At 40.5% G+C, this 19,636-nt stretch overlaps 2 protein-coding genes and 1 long non-coding RNA gene across 3 annotated transcripts; 2 read left to right on the top strand and 1 right to left on the bottom strand.

The window, feature by feature from the left end:
- The first annotated feature begins 4,093 nt into the window (after positions 1 to 4,093).
- On the top strand, positions 4,094 to 6,406 carry BEX5 (brain expressed X-linked 5). The gene is made up of 3 exons (XM_004064541.4): positions 4,094 to 4,256; positions 5,306 to 5,372; positions 5,815 to 6,406. Exon 3 carries the CDS (start codon positions 5,847 to 5,849, stop codon positions 6,180 to 6,182), a length of 336 nt encoding a protein of 111 aa, XP_004064589.1. The 5' UTR covers positions 4,094 to 4,256; positions 5,306 to 5,372; positions 5,815 to 5,846; the 3' UTR covers positions 6,183 to 6,406.
- Positions 6,407 to 16,157: 9,751 nt separating this feature from the next.
- On the bottom strand, positions 16,158 to 17,584 carry LOC129530093 (uncharacterized). Its single transcript, XR_008675636.2, has 3 exons — positions 17,484 to 17,584; positions 17,001 to 17,115; positions 16,158 to 16,466 (listed from the first exon to the last, which is right to left on the bottom strand). It is a non-coding gene; the product is annotated as an uncharacterized lncRNA (long non-coding RNA).
- TCEAL6 (transcription elongation factor A like 6) lies at positions 17,574 to 19,636 on the top strand. The gene is given in 4 exon segments (XM_004064538.3): positions 17,574 to 17,756; positions 18,322 to 18,394; positions 18,753 to 19,298; positions 19,300 to 19,636. Coding segments are annotated over 2 exon segments (552 nt in total). The 5' UTR covers positions 17,574 to 17,756; positions 18,322 to 18,394; positions 18,753 to 18,776; the 3' UTR covers positions 19,330 to 19,636.

Raw genomic sequence — 19,636 nt, 5'->3', positions numbered from 1 at the left:
GGGATTCATGACCTCAGCATGAATGTGCTAGTGGATTCAGAGGGTCAGCAACTAGAACCATCAATCAACAATACTTCCCACAGCAGGAGATCTAAGTGGTGCATTTTCATGGCTGCCAGATTATCTTATAAATTTTTAACTGAGCTAAAAATTCCTGTTGTATGGCTGCTCCACCATTTGTGATTACTTTAGTTTTTTCAGTTTATATTAATTAATGATATAATAATATGGACTCAATTGCACTAAATATTTTTAAATGACCATTTGGTCTTCAATTGATTTTCAAATGGTTCAGAAAAAAATAATAATGTATTCTTCAATATGAAGGGAGAATGAGAAAGCAAATGTAGCAAAACTCTGAGAACTGGGAAATGCAGTGAAGGGCATGTGGGGTTTTTCTCAAAAACATTCTATAAGTTTGAAATTATTTTGTAATAATTTTTTTAAAAAAAGATCACTTACATAATGATGGGAGATTCTTTTTTCTTTGTTTCATTTTGGTTTTTGCCTGTGACAGGGTTTCCCAACTCTATCTGATATTAAAAATTATGTCAAAGGAGCTTCTTAAATGCAGGTTTTCACACCTGACTCTAATCTATTAAACTGGGATCTTTAGAGAAAGAGCCTAAAAATCTTAACCCCAAGTGCTTCTTATGATGTGTCAAGTTTAGAAAACATTACCTGGTGACCTTGAGAAGTGTATTTAAATAAAAAATTAAACAAAAGAAAAAATAAAATACAATAATAGTTAAAAAAAAATAAACCAGGTGATATGGTTTGGCTGTGTCCCCGCCCAAATCTCATCTTGAATTGTAACTCCCACAATTCCCATGTGGAACCCAGTGGGAGGCGATTGAATTACGGGAGTGGGTCTTTTCTGCGCTGTTCTCATGATAGGGAATGAGAATCATGAGATATGATGGTTTTAAAAACGAGAGTTCTCTGCACAGGCTCTCTCTTTGCCTGCCACCATCCGTGTAAGACGTGACTTGCTTCTCCTTGCCTTTCATCTTCCACCATGATTGCAAGGCCTCCCCAGCCCCATGAAAGTAAGTCCAATAAATCTCTTTCTTTTGTAAATTGACCAGTTTCAGGTATGTCTTTATCAGCAGTGTGAAAACGATTAATACACCAGGCAATATTAAGCATTGGCAGACATGAAAAAGCAGGAATTCTCATACATTATAGATACCAAATTTGGACATTTTTCAGGATTGACTTCTATGACACTGAAAAATATCCACATATATATAGAAACGACTGTTCTAGAAATTTCAAAATTTGATATTAGTATGAAAATTTTATGTACACAGAAGTTCAATCAACATCATCTATGATAATGAACACTACAAACAACTCAAACATTTATAAATATGAAAATGAATATGTGTGTACAATAGCAAAGACTTGGGACCAACCCAATGCCCATCAATGATAGACTGGATAAAGAAAATGTGGCACATATACACCATGGAATACTATGCAGCTATATAAAAGATGAGTTCATGTCCTTTGCAGGGACATGGATGAAGCTGGAAACCATCATTCTCAGCAAACTAACACAGGAACAGAAAACCAAACACCACATGTTCTCACTCATAAGTGGGAGTTGAACAATGAGAACATATGGGCACAGAGAGGGGAACATCACACACTGGGGCCTGTCTGGGGGTGGGGGGCAAGGGAAGGGATAGCATTAGGAGAAATACCTAATGTAGATGATGAGTTGATGGGTGCGGCAAATCACTCCATGGCACATGTATACTTATGTAACAAACCTGCACATTCTGCACATGTATCCCAGAACTTAAAGTATAATAATAATAATAATAAGAAGAAGAAGAAGAAGAAGAAGACGAAGAAGAAGAAGAAAATGAATATGTGTGTATTATCTTTGTTTTTGAAGGGAGATATTTGGACTGATTTAGAGTAAAATGTGAATAGTATATTTCCTGTAGTGGGGATAAAACTGATATTATCCTTCTACCTTACCTGTGTTTTCTAATTTTGCTGAGGGCTTTTTCTGGTACCTTGGGAACTTGCTCAGCCCAGGTGTGGGACAACTTAAAAGTGCCAGAGATTTTAACATCCTCAGCGTGACATCCACCAATAGAGGGCCAAGTCTGTAGAAAAATACCCCAACTTCTCATCACTAGTTAGGATAATTCTGAGGCACACTCTAAATCATTTCTGAGACTTGGAGGGTCCCCAGCAGATTTGAGCCAGTTGCCTTTTGGTCTTGTCAGGATCTGGTGCTGTATTTTAAAACAACTTTTCCATTCTATTATATAAAAAATAACATGCTAAGTTCTATTTTTAATGGTTTAATGTCTTTTATGCAAACATTTAGTGTCTATTTTTAAGTGTATGAGAATGATAAGGCACTTCATTGTTTTTGAAAATAGTCAATTATCCCAATACAATTTCTTCAATCTAAACTTTCCCCACTGATTCAAAATATTTCAATGCATTTACTAGCATTTTTTCCATATTTGGGTTTGATAATTGAATCTCTTTTCTGGTTCATTTGTTCTAAATTTATTCTGGTACACTATTATCTTAACATTGTAATTTCACAATACTTTTTAAACTTTTATTTTAAGTTCAGGAATACTTGTGCAGCTTTGTTATATAGGTAAACTGATCCTCTCCCTCCTCCCACCCTCCACCCTCCTGTAGGCCCCAGTGTTGTTCCCCTCTATGTGTCCATCACAATACATTTTCATCTGTCAGGGTAGCTTCCCCAAATTATTGTCCTGAATCATCAGGGCTAGGTGTTATTGTAAATTGTGGTTAGACTAATATAATTTAGAGGAGATCATCAGTTTGTCACAGGTTCTCAAGACATGAAAATCCACCAGAGAGGCTCTATTAGACTCAATGCATCATTTCACGGAAGGACATGTAGAGATCCTTCATGAGAAAATCACTTTTTTCCTTCCTCTTTTCTTTTCTTTTCTTCTTTTCTTTTCTTCTTCCTTTCTTTCTCTTTCTTTTTTTCTCTTTCTTTTCTTTCTTTCTTTCCTTCCTTCCTTCCTTCCTTCCTTCCTTCCTTCCTTCCTTCTTCCTTCCTTCCTTCCTTCCTTCCTTTCTTTCTTTCTTTCTTTCTTTCTTTCTTTCTTTCTTTCTTTCTTTCTTTCTTTCTTTCTTTCTCTCCTTCCTTCCTTCCTTCTTTCTTTCTTGACAGAGTCTCACTCTATTGCCCAGGCTTGGTGTGCAATGGCGCTACCTCGGCTCACTACAACCTCTGCGGCCCAGGTTCAAGCAATTCTCCTGCCTCAGCCTCCCGAGTAGCTGGGATTACAGGCGCCTGCCACCACGCCCAGCTACTTTTTGTATTTTTAGTAGAGACGGGATTTCACCATCTTGGCCAGGCTGGTCTTGAACTACTGACCTCGTGATCCACCCACCTCGGCCTCCCAAAGTGCTAGGATCACAGGCACGAGCCACCGCGCCTGGCCTTATTTCAAAGTCCTTAAAGGAGGCAGGGGAGTGCTTTCTGGAAGGTTTATATTTATAATATGATTCAGCAGGAGAAACAGATTGCCATGTTTTTACAACTCGAATCCTGTTTTTTCAACTGAAAATAATTGTATTGTCTAGTTATAAAAACAACAACAAAATGAATGCATGCTGATGAAAAATAAAAGGAACCCCCTTCCCAAATAAACAAACAAAAAGGAAAGTAGTTGAAGTGAAAAAAAATTTGAATACCACTTCCTGCCTATTTTCCAGACTTCCTAGCCTCTCCCTCCCCACCCCTTCTCCGGGTTCCAATCTGGGACCAAGCCCTACAAGACTGTTAGGGCTTTACTTGCTGGACGTGAAGGGGAGAGAAGTGTGCGTTAGGGGAAGAAGCGATTTTTTAAAAGCTCCAGCAGATACCAGAGCAAGCCAAATACAAAATATTATGACCCGTTTGGTCATGGGGATCGCTAAATAAAAAAATAGAGGGGTGGATAGTAGCCTGTGGTAGTGGTGGAGAAAGCACGAATGAAGAGAAAGGTGGCCCCGCCCACAGTCCCGCCCCCACCCTCCTGCCGCACTGCGGGTGTGAATGGTAATTGGAAATCTCAGCTCACAGTGACGTGGCCCTTAGGAGACCCAGAGCCAATGCGTGGATTAGTCCCTCCTCCTAGTTGCAGTCTGGTAGTCGTCGCTGGCCGTGCGACGGCTCGCTGTTGCCCTGAAGGCAGGCGAGCCAGCTGCCCAGGAAAGGTGGAAAGTGGTAGAAGCTGACCCCTGAGCCCTGGCAGGTAGGTGGGCGCTGACCGGTGTGTGAGCTGCAGAGGGCAAAGACCAGAGCGGGTCTAGGACTGAATACACACCCTTTCCAGATACACACCCGTTTAGTGCGAGAAATGGAGCGGTTGGGGAGAGTATCTCCCGAGGGGGCTGGATTGAGAATGGGTACCATTTGAGATCTCCTAGGAGGCCGGCCATTGGGCAATGTCTGATGGAGTCCAGCCGGTGGAGGAGACTGAAAGGAAACAGCCTGCTTCCTGCAGGTCCGCGGGAGGGAGGTACAGCTGGCAAACAACGGGTGGGGAGGGCGGACCCTGCCAAGGTTTTAGGCCTGCCTTCTAGGTATCTTTTCTTCACCCTCTACCCATTTAGAGCTGGAAATGATAGGCTGCGGGGGCCGAGGAGAGGAATTGCTGCAGAGGAGGGGGACAGAGATTAGGTCTGGAAAGCAGGTCCCTATTGCGGCAGTTGAGCGGGCGAGCTTCTGACTGAGGGACAGAGGCGAGGAGCGAGAAACTGTTTTTGGTCTCAGCAGGTCGGTCGGTGTAAGCGTGGGCGCTACCTATAGATCCTGGAGTGAGAATGACAAAGCGCAGAGACAGCAGCAAGTCCTAGTTTTCAATGCCCACATACCTCTTCACTCATCGTCCATCTTGATGCATAAAATGGTGGGCATGGGAGTGGGGATCGGGTGGAGAGAGGGCCTGATGGATATCTAGATTGAAATTCTTTGTGAATAAACTACGTATTCATTCAGCAAGCTCTTCTAACTCCCCCGCCAGGCAAGTTGCCTGCGTTGCAGAAAGGGTAACTAGATGACAGGTAGGAGGAAACAGTAGAGATGGGCGCCTAAAGAAGAGGTTAAAACGTTTTGGAAATAATCATCTTTGATGCCTATTTCTGGAAGGTGGGATAGCCTGTCACAGGGTGGGAAAAGAAGCCATGAGACAGGATGGAGGAGAAACAGAAGGTGCTAATACTAGGAGAACCCTAAATCAACTCCCATTACCAGTGCTTTGATTAAAAGATCAGTCCTGGTAATTGTCACATTTGTCTGCAGGTCTTTAAGTGCGTTTGTGCAGCCGATTTCAAGGCTAAGAGAGAAAGACTGCCTCTGATCCCTGAAGGTAGGAGGTTGCCTGGGGCCCTCTGGTGTAGGGGTATCAAGGATCAGAGCAGAATCTGGGTGACTCACAGCCCTTCCTGCCCGAGTTGAGTGCAGGAGAAACTTAGGAGAGTCTTCATAAAATGACAGCCCTGAATCTGATGAGGGAAGAAGGGAGTAGAGGGGCGAGATCTGGGGCGCTCCTGGAGAGCTTATTAGGATCCCAGGGAGGTGAAGTCTGGTCTCTCTATGGTTGTCCCCCTCCGCCAAGTCGTCCTGCATTTTGGCGGTAGGAGTGGCCTGGGGAAGGGATTTTCAGGGAAAATGATGGGCTTTGGGGCAGCTCTGGGTCTGGGGCGCCCCCTACAGGGTTCACAAAGTTTCTCAGGTGGGAAAACCTTTGCCAAACAGAGCTCTGAATCCTATCAAGCATTCATTCCCTCTTCTTGCTTTTTATCTTCTAGGAAGAAAAAAAAAAACAGGAAAAAAACTCAACATGGAAAATGTCCCCAAGGAAAACAAAGTTGTGGAGAAGGCCCCAGTGCAGAATGAAGCCCCCGCTTTAGGAGGTGGTGAATACCAGGAGCCTGGAGGAAATGTTAGAGGGGTTTGGGCTCCACCTGCCCCGGATTTTGGAGAGGATGTGCCCAATAGGCTTGTCGATAACATTGATATGATAGATGGAGATGGAGATGATATGGAACGGTTCATGGAGGAGATGAGAGAGCTAAGGAGGAAAATTAGGGAACTTCAGTTGAGGTACAGTCTGCGCATTCTTATAGGGGACCCCCCTCACCATGATCATCATGATGAGTTTTGCCTTATGCCTTGAATCTTGAGGTTAATAATCATAAAATCCCTGCTTTCTAAATTCGCATTTTTCCTGGTGTACCTTTAATGTGAACCTTTTGGCATTCTTCTGCAATTTTCTGATTGGAGATTGCATTTTGACCTAGTCTGTAAGTTTTCCTGTCAGAAGAGGACTTTCATCAACTTTCATGGAAAGATGTTTATTGCATACTGTAAAGTTAATAAAGCAATTTAAAAGCAGTCTAAGATAGACTATTTCATTTAGATGTGTACGTATGCACACTATATATAATATATATGAAATATATATATATATATATATATGAATGAATGAAAACCAGAATGTGCTTTTTCTATGTTGTATAGTTACTGGTACTTTTAAATTTCTTTATTTTTTTCTTGGTTATCCGCTTTTTCTCACTTTTCCAAAATGAATACATGCGTTTCCTATGTTTCAGGGAAAAAAAAAGTAAGAAGCAAGGAACTTGCCAATCAACTTATATAGGAAATGGGGGCAATTAATAAACACTTGAAACACAGTTTAAAGACATATAAATCTTATATTACCTATGGATCTCTCATTTAGAAACATGTACCTGATAATTACAGGTACGTTACATTATAAATGCCTCAGACGGCTGCTGTGGGAATCAAATGAGGTGATGACTGAGCTCTGTGTCTTGCTCTATTTATACATGCAAGGCTCCAGCCCTCTAAGTGCCCTTCATTTTTAGGGAAGATTCCATGGAGAGTGCCTATCAGCAAGTCCAGTTGATTTCCAGGTGAGTACAGGTTCAAAATCCATTATCCGAAATGATTGGGACTAGCATTTCAGATTTCAGATTTCTGGTTTTTTTTTTCAGTTTTTGAAGTATTTGCATGTACATAAAGAGCTGTCTTGAGGATGAAACCCAACTCTAAACATGAAATTTATTTAATTTTATATACACCTCAAACACATAGCCTGAAGGTAATTTTATACAATATTTTAAATAATTTTGCGTGTGAAACAAAGTTTGCATATATGAAGTCAGGTGTGGAATTTTCCATTTCTAGCATCATGTCATGTTCAAAACGCTTTGGATTTTGGAGCACTTCGATTTTGGATTTTTGGATTAGGGATGCTCAACTGTAAATGCTTTTCTATTCATCTGCTACTCTGGCTTGCTTTCCTGCATAATGCCATAACTATTAGGCACATCTTCCTCTTCTCTTGCGTTTTGCTCCCTCCACTGGCTTCTACCACTGCAGATGTACTGGACTTCTAAAGATGACAAAGACCCACCGATTTCTCTGGAACCTTCAGTAATCCGAATCCCCATTTTGCCTTTTCAAAAATGTATAGAGTGTCCCTCCCTGCTTTAGAGTTATACTTAAACCAGGCAGATACTTCACCAACACTGCTTATAAATGCAAGCAGCCCTTTATGGTTTTCTCCCACTTCCTTCCTCATCCCCTTCTCCCAGACAAATTTAAGTGACACTCATGATAGTGTGCTCAGAATTGGACTATCTCTTCCATCCTCTGATGAATATAGCTTAGTCTCCTTGACTATCAATTTTCTGTGCAGACATTGCTACAGGTTTCATTCTGCACATACACAGGAGTTGTAGGGATAATTTTATGTTCCCAAGACTGTTCTGGTTCACACCACCCTGACCTCAGGAGTCCCCAGTAGTCTACACTAATTTACACGGATCCAGATACATTTCCCTCTTCCTTTGCTTTGAGATTTCTGTGCCAAATAAACCTGTAATTACAGATTGATGGGAAATAATGGCAGGAACTGGGGATCTGGTAGGTGAATCCCAATTTTAAAACATTGTTCACAGTCATCACTGTTCCCCACTAAACTGTGCCCTTCTCACAGTAAATATTTTGTCTCATTTATACTGGTACCCTTAGTGTTTAGTACAGGGCCTGATAAGTTGTAGGGCACAACAGTTAATTATAGCTGAGATCAATCCTGCAATGTGGACCCAGGTTTGCTTCTGATTATTTATGGGCAAGTGCTTCTTTTCCCTACACACTGTAGCTTGCAATTAAAAAGGAACACAGCAGAAGAAGCATTATACGCCAATTTCCAAAAAAAAATGCACTTATCATAACATTATATATGTCAGTGTTTATCAGCATGTGCTGTATAGACCAGCTGCATCAAAATTGCCTGAAGAACTGGCTAAAAATTCAGAAAAAAATGTGTTTCAGTCCATACTCACTGTACCCTAGTTAATCAGACATCTCTGGACTTACATAAATTAAAGCGGAGGCCCCAGCTTTAGTCAATCTCGGACACCCCTCTCCCCACCTTATATTTTATAGAAATGGGTGATTGGTTGATTGGTAGATCTGAGACCTGTGAAAACACTACATAGAATTTAATTAATCTGTATACATCAGGCATTATTTTCCCATCAGACGGTGCCCTTCTTAAAGAGACAACTACTTTTTATTTTTTAATGCTATTGTCTTTAGTGCATAAGTTCTCAATCCTTGCTTCAGATTTGAAATACCTGAGGATACTTTAAAGTGGAGCTCAGTACCCAATTCCAACCAGTTGAGTCAGACTCATTAAAAGTGAGACCAACAGATCCTTAGCGTGAAAGATCCCGTGGTGATTCCGATGTAGAGTAGAGTTGAGAAGTGAGTGAAATTTGTGGCTAAAATATCTTTGGCTTATTTTCTCTGTACTATCCCTGATTGTGTTACCCTAAGCAGGTTAATTTGTTTATATAGAATTTACATCTTGTGAAAGAAATACCTTAGGGGAGGAATTATACCCCCAAATCACAAAAACATCCTTTTAAGAAAATATTTGCCAGTGTTCTTCCAGCTTCGCTAGCCTATCAAATACTTCAGAATTCCACTTGGAGCTTGTTTAAAATACATAATTCTGGCACCATCCAAAATCCACTCTTTGGCAATGGTACTCAGGTAGCTACATTGTTAACAATCTTTAGGTGATTCTGATGCACATTAGAGTTTGTGGATCACTTGTGCATACATTTTTATCCGGATTGTGTTAAAAACAAACCAATAAAATAACTAAAATAAAATATAAATGTTCACCCAAATTCAGGGAAAGGAGCAGCAAGGAGAAGATGTATATGGGCACAAAAAATAATTTAAAAAACTAAAATAAAAATTTTAAAACATTAAATCATAAAGGGAAAGATTGACATTCACCATGTAAAAAATATTAAATCTTCTGCAAAGTAAAGCAAGACTGTAAATAAAGTTCAAGGAACTTCAACGAATTTCAGTTAGAAAGGAATATGTTCACTAAACCAATTATACCATGGTGACTATAGTTAATAACATAATATTGTCTACTTGAAATTGCTAGGAGAGTAGACTTTAAGTGTTCTCACCACAAAAATTGATTAGTATGTGAGTTAATGCATGTGTTATATTGCTTAATTCAGTACTTCCATAACGTATAAAGATATCAAAACATCATTTTTTGCACCATAAATATATACAATTTTTACTTCTCAACTAAAAACGTAAATTAAAATAGAAGATGAGACGAAGAGCAAAGGCAGCCATCAGCAAGCCAAAAAGAAAGGCCTCAGGAGAAACCAAGCCTGCTGACACCATGATCTTGAACTTCCAGCCTCCAGAACTGTGAAAAATAAACTTTTACTATTTAAACCACCCAGTATGTGGCATTTTGTTATAGCAGTCCTAGTAGACTGATAAAAGATATAACACATACTGGTGGTTATCAAGGACTAGGGGAGACAGTAACGATCAAAAACTGCTTTGTGGGTGAGGGGTTTTACTTTGGGGTGATGGAAATGGTTTGGAACTAGATAGAGGTGGTAGTTGCACAACATTGTGAATGTGGTAAATGCCGTTGCATTGTTCACTTTAAAATAGTTAAGTTTTCGGATATTTTTAATTGTGGAAAAATATACATAATATAAAGTTTACACCTCAGCCATTTGTAAATGTACAATTTATTGGTATTAAGTACATTCATTCTGTTTTAGAATCATCACCGGCATTCATCTCCAGAAATTTTGTGTCATTACAAACTGAAACCCTGTACTCATAAACAATAACTTCCTAGTCCCCATTTTCCTCTCCCTATGTCCCCTGGTAACCACTGTTCTACTTTCTGTCTATATGAATTTGACTTTTCTAGGTATCTCATATAAATGGAATCATACAGTATGTGCCCTTTGATGTCCGGCTTCTTTCACCTAGTATAATGTTTTTAAGGTTCACTAATTTTTTAGCATGTAGCAGAACTTTATTCCTTTCTAAAGCTAATATTCTTTTGTATGTACATATAACATATTGTTAATCCATTCATCTCTTGATGTACACTTGGCTTGCTTCCACCTTTTAGCTACTGTTGATAATACTGCTAGGAACACGGGTGTATAAATACCTGTCCCAGAGTCTGCTTTCAATTATTTTTGGCATATACCCAGAAATGAAATATAGTGATTTTATGTTAATTTTTTGAAGAAAGGCCATAATGTTTTCCCTAGTGGCTGTATAATTTTACATTCCCACCAGCAGTGTGTGAGGGTTCTAATTTCTCCACACCCTACTTGCCTTAGTCCATTTCGTGTTGCTAAAACAGAATACCTGAGGATGGGTAATTTATAAAGAAAAGAGGTTTATTTAGCTCATGGTCTTGTGGGCTGGGAAATATAAGAAGCATGGCACCCACATCTGCTCTTCCTCTATTGTAAGCCATGAATTAGATCAAAACATTGCAGAGAAGTTCAAAGGGAAAGCAGAGATGTGCAAAGAGATAAAACACAAGGAGTGTCCTGGCTTTACAACAACCCACTTTCCAGGGAACTAACCCATTCCAGTGATAACTAATCCAGTCTCATCAGAGTGTAAACTCACTAACTACCTCCAGAGTAGCACCAAGCCATTCATGAGTGATCCATCCCCATGATCCAGACATCTACCACCAGGCCTCATGTTCCAACACCACCACAATGGGGATGAAATATCAACATATATTTTGGTGGGAACAAACTTAGACCATAGCACTCACCAACGCTTATTATTTTTTTGATAACAATGATCCTAATGAGCATGAAGTGGTATCTCACTGGGCTTTTGATTTACATTTCCTTAATGATTAGTGATGTTGGGCATCTTTTCATGTGCTTATTGGCCACTTGTATATCTTTGGAGAAATGTTGATTCAATTTATTTGCCCATTCTTAAATTGGGTTCTATGTGGTTTTTTTTTGTTGTTGTCACTGACTTATGAAAGTTTTAAAATATGTTCTGGATTTTAATCCCTCTTCAGATATAGACCTGCAAATATTTCCTTTTGTCCTGTAAGTTGCATTTTCATTCTCTTGACACTGTCCTGTGATGCACAAAAGTGTTAAATATTGATCAATTTCTATTTTTTTTGGCCTATACTTTGTGTGTCATATTGAAGAAGCAACAGCCAAGACCAATGTCATCAAGCTTTCTCCTATTTTTCTCTAAGGTTTTCATAGTTTTACATTTTACATTAAGGTCTTTGATCAACTTTTAGTTAATTTTTATAAATGATGTGAGATAATAGTACAACTTCATTCTTTTGCATGAGAATATCCAACTTTTCCAGTATCATTTGTGGAAAAGACTACCTTTTCTCCATTGAACGGAAAACAACTGTAATGAAAAACTTGTTAGAGCAGCTCAATAATGGGTCTGAAGTGAACTAAGAAATAATCAGTGAGCTTGAGGATAGATAAATGAAGATTATGAGTATAAGGAACAAAAAAACAAAGAAAAATGGAGAAAAATATAGAGACATTAGAGAACCATGGCACACCATCAAGCATACAAGCATAGGCATGAAGGGAATTCCATAAAGAGGGGAAAAAGAAAAGTTTCAGGAAAATGTATTTGAAGAAATAATGACAAAATACTTTTTGAACTTGATGGAAAACACGAATCTACAGCTGACTTTTTATCAGAAATCATGGAGGCCAGAAGACAGTAAGATGACATTTTCAGAAAGTTGAAGGAAAAAGACTTACCTAACACTTCTTAGTCCGGAAACTCTCCTTAAAACTTTAAGGATAAATGAAGACACTCTCAAATAACAAACAGTGAGTAATTTTTAATCAGCAGCACTGTCCTACAATAAATACCAATGAGTCTTTCATGCTGAAATTAGAAAACACTAAATGGTAACATGAATCCACATGAAGAAATAAAGAACACTAGTAAGGTAACTAAATAGGTAAATATAAAAGACAGTGTGGTAGACAGAATAGTGGGTTTCCAAAAGTTATGCATGTCCAAACCCCTGGAACCTGTGAATGTTACCTTTTATGCCAAAAAGAGACTTTGAAGATGTTATTATGTATCTTGAGATGTTATTAAGTGTCTTAATTATCCTGAATTATCTAGGTGGGCCCTAAATGCAATCACAAGTGTTCTTATAAGGAGACACAGGGAAATTTGACACAAAGGAGAAAGAAAGGTATGTGATGATGGAAGCAGAGAGACATTTGAAGATACTATGCTGCTGGCTTTTAAGATGAATGAAGGGGACGTAAGCCAAGGAATACAAGAAATTCAGCTCCAGAAGCTGAAAAAAATAAGGCAGTGGATACCTGCTGACTCTGGTTAAAACCCCATGAAGGCATTTTAATTTCTTACTTCTAGCATTGTAAGAGAATAAGTTTTTCCTATTTTAAGCCACTAAGTTTGTGGTAATTGTTACAGCAACAATAGGAAATAAACACAAATAGTTATAAACGTATATTTGTCTGTAACTCATTTTTCTCTTATTAGATTAGAAAGAAAACTTGATAAAACAATAATTACAAAACAGATATAATGGCTAAGATGTAATTTCTATGACACTTTTCCTAAATCACAAAGGAGGAAAGAGGAAATGGAGATAAAGTTTTGCATCCCATTAAAATTAAGTCAGAACTGATACAAATTCACTTGTTTTAAATTAATACACTAATTTTAATCCTTAGACCAACTACACCAAGAAAATTATTCAAAAACTTTGTACAAGAAAAAGGAGAATTAAAATGGTAGGCCAAAAAAATATCCTTTTAAAAGTAATTCAATAATGGAGAAATAGAGGAAAAAAACACACAACAAATGGAAAACAAATAGCAAAACAGCAGATGTAAATATTACCTTATCATTATTGCATTAAATATAAGTTGATTAAACACTTCAGTCAAAAGGCAGAAAGTAGCAGAATGGGTAAAAAAAAAGCATGATACAACTATACACTATCTAAAAGAGAATATATTTAAATAAGCAAATAAAATTAATGTGAAAGGATGGAAAATATATACTATGCAAAGAATAACCAAAAGAGTCAGATGAAACAGACATTAAGACAAAAAATGTTATCGTAGAATAAAAACGTGTTATATAACAAGTCCTATCCATCAGGACTATACAAAAATTATAAACATATATGAACATAAAACAGATTTCCAAAATACATAAAGCAAAAACTTACAGAATAGAAGAAAAAAATTAGAAGAAAATAAAGACAATTTAAAAATAGTAATTGGAGACTTCAAAACCATACATTCAAAAATAAATGAAACAAATAAGAATATCAACAAGGAAATAGAAGACTTAAACAAAACTACAAAACCAACTGGAATAACAGACATGTATAGAACACTCCAAACAGCATAAGCATATACATTCTTGTCAAGCACCCATGGAACATTTTCCTGGAAAGGCTACATAATAAATAATAAAATCCTACATACACTTAAAAGTATTGAAATTATAAAAATAATATTCCATGATCATAATGGAATTAAATTTGTAATCAACAACATAAAGAAATTCAAAAACCCTGCAAATATGTGGAAATTAAACAATATACTTCAATTCAACCTGAAATATCATGAGAGAAATTGGAAAATACTTTTAAAAACAAACAAAAAAACCACAACACATCAAAAGTTGTGGGATATAGTTAAGCAGCATTTAGATGGAAATGTGTAACTGTAAATGTTTACTTTGAAAAGATGAAAATCCCATATCAGTAAACTTTCATCTTAAAAAGCTACAGAAAGAAGAGCAACTTAAATCAAAGAAATCAGAAGGAAGGGAATAGTAACCACTAGAGTGGAAATAAATGAATTACAGAATAGAACATCAATGAAACTAAAAGTTTGTTGTTTGAAAATATATATAAAAACAACCTGACAAAACTTTAGCTACACTCACCAATAAAAAATGATGAAGACTGAAACTATTAAAATCAGGAATAAAAAAGGGGTCATCATTAGCAACTCTACAGATATATAAAAAAAAGATTATAAGGTAATACTATTAACAACTGCATGACAAAAAAATGAGACAAGGTAGATGAATGGGATGAATTCCAAAAAAGACACAACCTACCCAATTGACTTAAAAAGAAATAGAAACACAAGTAACATCATTAAAAATGGTAGCGTATGGAACTCTGGAACTCCATAATGAGCAATTAGTGAGCTGGCAAAAACTGCTACCATCAGCTTTCTCAGAACTCTGGAATCCAGTAAAAAAGTTATAACAATGAGAGGAAAATTTGGTGAAGAATAAAAGCTGCTAATTTGTGGTAAGAAAGAAATTTTCAATTGCCTATCTACCATTCTCTATGCCCCAGATTAGCAGTGATCTGTTGATGATAGCCCACTATCCTGGTTTAGATAGCTAGTACCAGTGGTAGGAATTTGGACCGTATTCTCATAGAAGTGTGGTATGGCTATCAGCCTGCCTGGCAGCACTTTCATCACTAAGGCTTCTTTCATTACACCAGACTGGGAGGACTCCCAGGGCTTGGGCTGCATTGGCTCTCCAGTTGGCTTTTGCCAGAAGCATTTAAAATCACAGGTATTGACCAAAGAAGTCTGGAGCAAACGACAACACTCAGAACAAGCAATGAACAGACCGAGAAGCCTGAGAAGGAAGAGTTTGGGAAACAAGATATGTGGAAGAACAAGCATTTTAAAAAACCCTTTATATATACTGGAAAATCAAGAAGGCCATGTGTATGCCAAGGGTGGGACACATACTCAGAAAAGACCAGAGAAAATGCAAGCATTCAACTTCATTGAATTTGAGCTTCAGGCTCTGCATAAGAAAAATGTACAGCATTAAAAAGGTACTCCAACTCAGAGTTCATCTGCAAAGACTGGGAAATTTGTTTTGTTTTGTTTTGTTTTTTGAGATGGAGCCTCACTCTCTAGCCCAAGCTGGAGTGCAGTGGCACGATATCGGCTCACTGCAACCTTCGCCTCTGGGGCTCAAGTGATTCTCCTGTCTCAGCCTCCCAAGTAGCTGGGACTAGAGACGTGCGCCACCACACCTGGCAAATTTTTTTGTATTTTTAGTAGAGACAGAGTTTCACCATGTTGCCCTGGGTGGTCTTGAACTCCTGAGCCCAGGCGATCCACCTGCCTCGGCCTCCCCAAGTGCTGGGATTACAGGTGTGAGCCACCGCGCCAGGCCAGGAAATTATTTTTTTATTTATTGTTTTTCTTTTGTTGGCTTTAGGTACTTAGAGTAATGGCATCCAAACACCAGCTGATTAATAAGCTAATAAAACACAGACTTTAGTGGCCACACATGACAAAGAATACATAATTTGCTAAAATAGTTTAAAAAGTCACTAAATAAGTAAACAATAACCCACGAGAGAGTAACAACAAAACCCAAGGAAGAGGGAAAATCTAATTTCCAGAGTCAACATATTAGAATCAAAATATACAGATTTCAACAAAACTTTGTGAGGCATATAAGGAAATAAGAAAACATAGCCCATACACAGGAAAGAAATAATTAGATACTATCATGAAGAAGCCCGTGTATTAGAATACCTAGAAAATATTTTTAATCAACTGTCTTATATATGCTCGAAGAACTAAAGGAAATCATAAACAAAGGACTAAAGAAAAAGAGAAGAGTGTCTCAGCAAATACACAATATCAGTAAAGATGTAAAAATACAAAGAGATGTAGAAATTATAAAATAAATAGAAATTCTTTATTTGAAAAGTACAATAACTAAAAGTCACTAGAGGGGTACAACAGTAGGTTTGAGCAGGCAAAAGAATCAGTGAACTTAAAATAGGTCAATTGAGATTATTCAGTCCGAGGAGCAGAAAAATAAAAGTAATGTGAAAAATGAACAGAGCACACCTATGCATGATGGGGGTTCAACAAGAAGAGAAACAGAATAGAGAAGAAAGAATTTTCAAAGGAAAAATGACTGCAAATTACTCAAACTTGAGGAAAGACACTAATCGATGTATCCAAGAAGTTCAATACACTCCAAACAGGATAATCTGAAAGAGATCCAAACAAAAACATGTTATAAACATCTTGTCAAAACCCAAATATATGACACTACACTGTAGTGACAAGAATATTAAAAATTTTCTAGTTCTTTGAGTTCAGTGGTGGTTTCACAAATGTGAAAGAGAAAAACAATGGAAGGAAAGTAAACAGTTATTAGCAATTTTCTAGTTCTTTGGGTTTAGTGGTGGTTTCACAAATGTGAAAGAGAAAAACAATGGAACGAAAGTAAACAGTGGGGGAAAAGAAGGGAAAGCAGGGGAGGGAAGAGTAGTCAGTGAGAAGAGCATGTTGTGAACCAAGGGTTATGATGAATTTGTGGATCTGCAGTTCATATTAAAAACGTTTGAATGCTTTCTTTTCTAGCTGTCTGACATTCTCTTTCTATGAAAACTGGTCAACTGTTGGAAGGTAACTTTCAAGTGTGGAGAAAGGCCAATGGAGATTATAAGAAGGAAGTTGGTAAATCAATTTGGGGTACATGGGCTTTTGAAATCAATTTGTGGTACAGGGTTTTTACGTACCGTGTCCCTCAGGGATACTCAAGCGGTGATGTCCAATAAACAGTTGGCAAAGCTGATATGAGACACGGAGAAGGGAACAGCCTGGAGCTGTAGATCTGGGAGTCATCGGTGTTTACTGGAAATGAATGAGATCACACAGAGAGAGACAACTTGAGGACTGAGGAGAGAGGAGGCCCAGGACAGAACCCCAGGAACACCGCCACTCAAGGTGGCAGCTCAGCTTCCTGGCAGGCACCACTATCCCCCGGGCTCTGGAGTCAGGCAGAGCCGGTATTGAAAGTGGGCTGTGGAGTTCTGGGGCTAAGCGCTCTTGGCAAGTCCGGTACCCTCTCTGATCAGCTGTCACACCTGGCGATAATGGGCATTTAGAGAGAGATGCCTTGCGAGGATGCTGTGAGCTGCGTCAGGTAAAGCACCTGGGATCAGAAAGCCACCCCCTCCTCCTCTTCTTCTTGATGACCCCCACTCCTTTGTTACACACACCCTCTCCCATCTTCGGCAACCTCCTGGTCCCTCGGGGATGGATGGTGAGGTGGGCGGGAAGGGGGTGGTGGTGGCCTAGCTCCCGTGACGCGGTGCTCACGTGAGTGACCAGGCGCCTACGTGGGCACCAGCCCCCGCGCCCGCCCGCCCGCCCTGCGGTCCGGTCCAGGCGCCCGCGCAGAATCAGCTGTCTGAGCTGCCCAGGCGGCGGGGGAGCAGCGAGCGGGCTTCCGCGAGCCGGAGGAGGCACAGGCCTGTCCTGGGTACCCGCAGGTCAGTGTGAAGGCGTGCGCTGCCGGCGGACCCTGGGACAGGGGTGGAGGAGGCTGGCAGTAGGATTGGGGAGGGGGCGGAGAAGGGATCCCGTAGATTGGGGAGGAGGGGGATGCGGAGCGGGCCGGGGCGGGGGCAGGGGAGGGAGCACCCCGAAGCGAACCTGGCCCGCCTTCTCGACGCCCCTTGCACTGAGCCCTCCATCCATTTTAGTGCTGGAAATGGGGGGCTGGGGGTAGCGACCCCGCAGTGCGACAGTGAAACACAGACTTATTCTGGAAATAACCCCCTCTCACAATCCGCTCCCATGGAAACATCTGACCTCCGCAAAAACGGGGTGGCGCTGAGACAGGTTGCCTCCGGGGGAAGGGCACAAAGAGACAAACGCAGTTTGGAGGCATCCTGGTTTGGTGCCCCAGGCCTGGAAAGAAATGGCGGCTGGGGTGCGGGGGAGGTAGGGGAGGAAAACATTGGGTGAGCAAGGCCTAGACTCAGAAAAGGGAACGGAGTTCCTGTGAGCCCGCTGAGCGCACAGCCCCTACCCCTGTCTCCTGTCTGTCCGCAGGTCTGCGCGTCTGTTGTTCCCAGCGCTCTTGCAGGCCTGCAAAGGAAGAGCAACCTGTCCAGAATCCCCGCAGGTCCGTGAAAGCAGGGGGCTGCATGGACAGGGGCCCACAAGGGTTGAGAGTGTGGAGGGCCCAGCCAAGGCCAAATTGGGACCCCTGCACATAACCCCACCCACGTGAACACACACCTTACCAGGCTGAATCAGTTCAGAGAAGGTGGCAGGGCCTGCCAGGGTATGGCTGGCTCACGTGTGTGGGAGGAGTGGCGGGCTACGTGCTGGGCAGAAGGCCCTCTTGGAGGCCCGGCCAGCTTAGGGGAACCCTCACCAGGGGTGAGATGCAGTTACTATCCAGACCTGCATTCCACCCCAGGCCCTCAGTCTCCCATGTCTCCTCTTTGTCTCCTCTTCCCTCCACTGTCGTCCCCCAGGACAGGAAAAAGAGAAATCTCGACATGGAAAAACCCTACAATAAAAATGAAGGAAACCTGGAAAACGAGGGAAAGCCAGAAGATGAAGTAGAGCCTGATGATGAAGGAAAGTCAGACGAGGAAGAAAAGCCAGACGCGGAGGGGAAGACAGAATGCGAGGGAAAGCGAAAAGCTGAGGGAGAGCCAAGTGATGAGGGACAACTGGTAGATGTGGGAAGCCAGGAAAAGCAGGGCAAGTCCGAACGTGAGGGCAAGCCACAAGGCGAGGGCAAGCCAGCCTCCCAGGCAAAGCCAGAGAGCCAGCCGCGGGCCGCCGAAAAGCGCCCGGCTGAAGATTATGTGCCCCGGAAAGCAAAAAGAAAAACAGACAGGGGGACCGAGGATTCCCCCAAGGACACTCAGGAGGACTTACAGGAAAGGCATCTGAGCAGTGAGGAGATGATGAGAGAATGTGGAGATGTGTCAAGGGCTCAGGAGGAGCTAAGGAAAAAACAGAAAATGGGTGGTTTTCATTGGATGCAAAGAGATGTACAGGATCCATTCGCCCCAAGGGGACAACGGGGTGTCAGGGGAGTGAGGGGTGGAGGTAGGGGCCAAAGAGGCTTACACGATATCCCATACCTTTAATGCCTTTGGCCTTCCATTCTGACTTCTCTGATGAGATTATTGTCAACCCTGCTTTCCCTGGTAGATATTTGCCAGGCCCAATGCTTTAACCTTAAGCTGATATTTTTGCTTTAGATGTCAATCTCGTTACCAGCAGCCTTTTGACCCAACTACAGCGCTCTATATTTTAGTAGAGGATTTTCACCCATGTGCATGGAAAAGATGTTCATGACACATTGTAAAAAATAAATAAATAAAGAACAGTTTGCAGAACCGCG

The sequence above is a fragment of the Gorilla gorilla genome, chromosome X (assembly GCF_029281585.2).
Source record: "Gorilla gorilla gorilla isolate KB3781 chromosome X, NHGRI_mGorGor1-v2.1_pri, whole genome shotgun sequence".
NCBI classification, from domain to species: Eukaryota; Metazoa; Chordata; class Mammalia; order Primates; family Hominidae; genus Gorilla; species Gorilla gorilla.
Note: the sequence above shows the minus strand (reverse complement) of the source record. Positions and strands in the feature narration are given on the sequence as shown.